The sequence below is a fragment of the Nematolebias whitei genome, chromosome 13 (assembly GCF_014905685.2).
Source record: "Nematolebias whitei isolate Nwh7 chromosome 13, NemWhi1, whole genome shotgun sequence".
Classification (NCBI taxonomy): domain Eukaryota; kingdom Metazoa; phylum Chordata; class Actinopteri; order Cyprinodontiformes; family Rivulidae; genus Nematolebias; species Nematolebias whitei.
In genome coordinates, this window is record NC_056510.1 from 1,903,507 (window position 1) to 1,909,358 (window position 5,852).

The window sequence follows — 5,852 nt, forward strand, 5'->3', positions numbered from 1 at the left end:
GTTGCTGGTTTTAACACCCGCTAAGAGGGTAAGTATTTATCTGCCCTCTCTGTTGCTTCGTCATGCCTTAGAATTAGGCTGACGGGCAGCTCAGCTGATTTAAGACCAACCCAGCTTTTATGCCTAAAACATCACGAGCTCTTTTAAATCAAGAGTGATATCGTTGGAGGGGTCTTTTCCCCCCCACAGATCAGAAGAGGAAGCATCTTTTCATCTTCTCTGCCCGGTGCGGGCGTTGACGTGTTACATAACGCACACAGCTGCAATGCGTTTCAAACTCAACAATGGTTTGTGCATTATAGAGATGTTTCTACAGGTCGCCGTTATCCATCCAGCGCTTGTCACACTGGCTGTGTGAGGCCTTTTCTGAAGCCTACAGAGCATCAGATTTAGAGCCTCCTGTCAACCTCTAAGCACACTCGACCAGGGGTATCGCATCTTCGACTGCTCTGCATAATGGTATGTCAATGCAGGACATCTGCACTGCGGCTGCATGGTCAACACCCTGCTCATTTATTCGCTTTTACCTACGTGATGTAACGGCTCGTTCCATGACACATTCTGTCCTTAGTGCTCTAACAGAATGAATGTTATTGTTCTCATGGAACTCTGTTTAAGCTCACTTCTGTCTGCATGCATTACAGTGTGAGATGTTGTTATCAGTCACAAGTCGTGTCTGTGATTTTGGTTATATTGTCACTAATCAGTTCATGATTATTGTTACCAATCAGTTCAATTGATTTATAATCAATTTATGGACATTAATCTGTTTATACTGTTCAGCCATGAACCAGTTGGTTCATGCCCCCCGCCCCCCCCCTCTTTTCAACTTCTTCTTCCCGTTGAAAGTTTTCCGGGGTATTCATGCTTTGTCAGAACGCATAGCTACACAACATGCGTCTGTGCATGGCACATAATTACGCGATGCGTAGTTATGCACATGGGGAGCTGAGTGACAAGACGTTTTTTGGGCAAGCTTCCGCTTCTTACTGTGTTCGAATGGACCCAGTGAGGCGAGGACCACATCGGCTTCGCCCTTTACCCACTAAAGCGAAGGCCTTAAAGGGCGAAGCTTATATGACATAGAACGTTGGTTACGTACTGTAACCCCAGATTCTATGAATATAAGCGTAGCCCTTTAAGCGTCGGGCCTCACTGGCTCCTAAATGGCTGAAGAAAAAAGCTATTTTGGGAGCCGATTTCCCGCTCTTAACGTAATTTATACGGACCGGGTAGGGCCCACACAGCAGGTGGGCGTGGACTAATTTTTTCAGTGCTTATGCTCTGCATAACGGGATAAACCCACTAAAGCGAAGGCCTTAAAGGGCTACGCTTATATTCATAGAATCTGGGGTTACAGTACGTAACCAACGTTTTCATTTGATACTATTTCTATCTTAACATGTGATTCTTGACCTGCCATTGTGTATCTATTCCTACCAAACCCAGCCGGTCGAAGCAGATGGTCCTCTTGTCCTGATCCTGGTTCTGCTAAAGGTTTCTTCCTCATGAGGGAGTTTTTCTTTCCACTGTCGCCTTCATGCTTGTTCAAGATGAGAGTTCAGTGATGGAGTTAAACTCAAAGCTGCTCCTCAGATAAATAATGTTCAATTATTATTTTATAGATGAATGTTTCTGTTAAATTATTATTTTATAGATGAATGTTTCTGTTCAATTATTATTTTATACATGAATGTTTCTGTTCAGTGCCTGAGACGATTCTGTTGTGACTTGGTGATATATAAATAAACTGAATTAAATTGAATTGAAATACTTGACATGAACTCAACATGTGTCTGACATTTACTCGACATTCATTCAATGTTTATTTAGACAGGTTAGTCCCATTGAGCCTCAGGGACTCATTTATAAGAGAGACCTGGTTTTAACAAAGAGTGATGACAACAGTGGACAACAAACACAACAACAGACAATCATAAAGGATGTGTACAACTTGAGAACAACAAGTGAAAATAAAATGGTATTTTAAAATATGTAACAAAAATCAGCTAGGTTATAAGATGAAGTAATACAGTACATTCATACAATACAATACATGATATGCACCCAGCATATGCCCAACATTTACCTGACATGTGCCTGACATGTACTCAACATGTACCCTAAATATACAAATGTACATGCACCCAACAACTTTTCAGAAATTATTTCCTGATGTTTTACATTTTATATGCCAGTCAAAGTTGGTTGTATTATAATATAGTCTCTGTCTGCACGAATATAAAAAATTATTTTCCCGCCCATAAACAGAGAAACAGAGAAAATAGATGGGGTCCAAGAATCGAGCCCAGTGGAACCCCGCTGAAAAGAGGCACTGAAGCAGATAATAAATAACCAACATTAACACAAAAGCTCCTGTCATTAAGATAGGAATGGAACCATTTTAATGCCACACCAGTAATCCCAAACCAGTGTTCTAAGTGCAATATAAGGATACTGTGGTCAACAGTATCAAAAGCAGTGGTAAGGTCCAGGAGTACAAGGATCACAAACTGACCATAGTAATTTGCTAAAAGAATATCATTACAAACCATTAATGAAGCTGTTTCAGTGCTGTGTAATTGTTTAAAACCAGACTGAAAGATCTCAAAAATTCCATTCTCATTCAAAATTGAGGCCCTTCAGAAGAATTAATGTTCACAAAGCCACTGGCCCAGACAACACCCTGGGGAGGGTGCTGAGGGACTGTGCCGATCAGCTCTGCAAGGTGCTGACTGATGTCTTTAACTCCTCCTTCACCCTGGCAACCTGGCTGAAGACTGCCACTATCATCCCAGTTCCTAAAAGCTCTGCACTGACTGGACTGAATGACTACCAGTCAGTAGCCCTCGCCCCGATAGTTGCTAAATGCTTTGATAGACTGGTCATGGCCCACATCAAAGCCATTGGCATCAGTGAGGACCCACACCAGTATGCATACTGCAAGAATCGATCAACAGAAGATGCCATCTCCTCTGTGGTCCACACTACTCTCACCCACCTGGAGCAGAAGGACTCCTACGTCCATATGCTCTTTGTGGACTTCATGTCCGCCTTCAACACCATGATCCCCCAAACCCTGATGGACAAACTATCCACACTAGGACTAAGCCCCTCCATTTGCAACTGGGTCCTGGACTTCTTAACCAACAGACCACAGTTAGTGAGGATCCACAACCTCTCCTCCTCCACCATAACCCTCAGCACTGGCTCTCCTCAGGGATGTGTGTTGAGCTAGTTAATTCCGTTGAGCCTTGGGGACTCATTTACAAGAGAGACTTGATTTTAACAAAAAAAGATGACAACAGTGGACAATCAAAAAGGATGCGTACAAATTATTGTTTTTTTAAACAAGTGAAAATAAAATTGTAATTTTAAAGGACAATTAAAAGGAAAAGTAATGAAAAAACAGTTAGATCGTAAAGTGGAGTAGAAAACTAAAAACAGGAACACGTCTGCGTTGGTCTTCACCAGGAACTTATCAGATGTTTGAAGCCACTTAGAGAGGTCAAAGGTCGAGAGCTTCAGATCTTTTTACAAGATATTCCAGGAAACAGGAGCGGAGTAGGAGAAGGTCCTTTTGTCTAGTTCAGTCCTCACTGAGGGAACACTGCAGGTAATGATGTCCTGAGAGCGCACGCTGTAGCTGCACTCACACAGAGACATGTAGGAGGAGATGTATGAAGGCAGCAGACCAGGAAGTGATTTAAAGATGAAAATGTACCAGTGAGAGAGTCTGTGTGAGGTTAATGGTGACCAGTTAACCAGTGAATACTGGGTGCAGTGGTGGGTACGGTAGTTACAGCCAGTTATGAATCTTAGTGCACCATGATAGACAGCATCCAACATCTGCAGCATCCAACATCTGCAGCATCCAACATCTGCAGCATCCAACATCTGCAGGGTTTTTGTAGGAGCGTTCATGTAAATAATGTCACCGTGATCAATGGAGGGAAGGAAAGTCACAGATACAAGGTGTTTCCTAACATTCAGGGTTAGACAGGATCTGTTTCTGAAAAAGAAACCCAGTTTAACTTCCAGTTTCTTTACTAGGTTTTCCAATTTGCCAGTTAAATAATATGTAGGGGTAATGGTTTAGGTCTGAGCACCTTATAACAGGTGTTTACACTAACTGTTCAGAGTTATGTAATAAATGTTGACAACCTCAATCAAAAGAATCGTGTGAGTCCTTGTCACAATTGTAATTCCCCTCACTCGAAGAAAAGACAAAGAGTCTAGGATCAACAACTTCTCCTCCTCCACCATAACCCTCAGCACTGGCTCTCCTCAGGGCTGTGTGTTGAGCCCCTCCTGTTCACTTGGCTCACATACTACAACTGCGCACCTACCCATCCAGACTGTCAATATGCTAAAGTTTGCAGAAGATACAGCGGTGGTTGGATGCATCACAAACAACGATGAGTCCAGTTACAGGCAGGAGGTGGAACACCTGGAGAGCTGGTGCAAAGAGAATAACCTTCACATCAATGTGAAGAATACCCCACACCCAAACATAAGAGGATCTGCAGTGGAAGTGGTCTCCAGCTACAAGTACTTGGGTGTACACCTGAACAACAACCTCAGCTGGAGCAACAACACCACCAGCCTGATCAAGAAAGTTCATCAGAGACTCTACTTCCTCAGACGGCTGAGACGAGCTGGTCTGGGAATCTCAGTCCTCACCTCCTTGCAGCCTTGGTGCCCTTCCACTTGGTCTCTTGGACACATAAAACATCTACCTTCCTTCTCAGCATCATGTCAGCCAGCTCTCTACCTTTGTCTGTCATTGTCCCCACATTTAGAGTTGCAACCCTCAGTCCTACATTCGTCACTTTCCTCTTCTCCTCTGTCTCCTGACATGTTTCCCTCCTCGTGGTCTTCAAATAACAGTAGAACAATTTCTGCCCACACCCTGTTTGTCAACAGCACCGGTGGCGGTCGTTGGTAACCCGGGCCTCGACTGATCTGGTATGGTGTCATTCAGAGGAACTCGCATTAGTTTAGGCAGAAGTATTTTATGTCAGATGCCATTCCTGCCACAACCCTCACCATTTACCCGGGCTTTGGACCAGAACCAGAGATACACTGGCTTGTGCACCTTGGTGGCTGGTGTTACATAACATTCTAATTATTGTCTATAAAGGCTTTGATGAGACTAACCTGTAGAAATAAAGGTTGACTCAGTCGTCCGCTACGTCACTAAAATCATTTTATTGGCCACGCCAAGAGTTTACATTGCAGTGTTACACAGACTTAGAGCCATTATTCTTAAACTTAAAAAGAAGAAATGACAAACTTTAAATTTGCTTATCTGACAGGTTACTAGTTTTAAAGTTGAATCTAATCAGCTTTTTTAAAACACAGTTCATACAGGTGTACTACAAGTACTGGCATGCTGTGGTATTCTGCTGCACATGAACTATATGACCAACCGTGGCGTCCCACAGTGCGTTTCACGTGTAAAGACCATTGTTGCGGTCTATTGTTGTTTTTAAAAATGCTCGTTGTGTACACTCTCCTATAGAAAACTCTATTCTAAAGTCTTCTGAGAGATTCAGTGACAGACACGCCTCTGGACCGTGTTGCTGGTTCAGGGCTTTACACAAAGGGATTTACAGATTCTGTAGGTTTGGCCCAGTATAAAAGTACGAGTTGAAACGGTACCACCACCAGTGTGGAACAGCTCGGTTCTCTGCAGGACAAACACCACAACCATGACGATGGGCAGGGTCAGCACATTCATCTTATCGCAGGCTTCAAATAACTTTTTTATTCTTTATGTTTAATTTTCTTTTCTGCTTCCTCAGGTCATCTTCTACGAGGACAGGAACTTCCAGGGTCGCTCCTATGAG

General features: G+C 43.1%; 1 protein-coding gene across 1 annotated transcript in view; it reads left to right on the top strand.

Moving 5' to 3' along the window:
* The window catches only part of LOC119419750 (gamma-crystallin M3-like), a 5,130-nt gene extending 862 nt beyond the window's left edge, over positions 1-4,268 (top strand). Inside the window, exons 4-5 of the mRNA XM_037687133.1 lie at positions 2,667-2,915; positions 4,222-4,268. Coding sequence (XP_037543061.1) covers positions 2,667-2,915; positions 4,222-4,268 — 296 coding nt within the window. The remainder of the gene's footprint in view (positions 1-2,666; positions 2,916-4,221) is intronic.
* Positions 4,269-5,852: the final 1,584 nt, after the last annotated feature.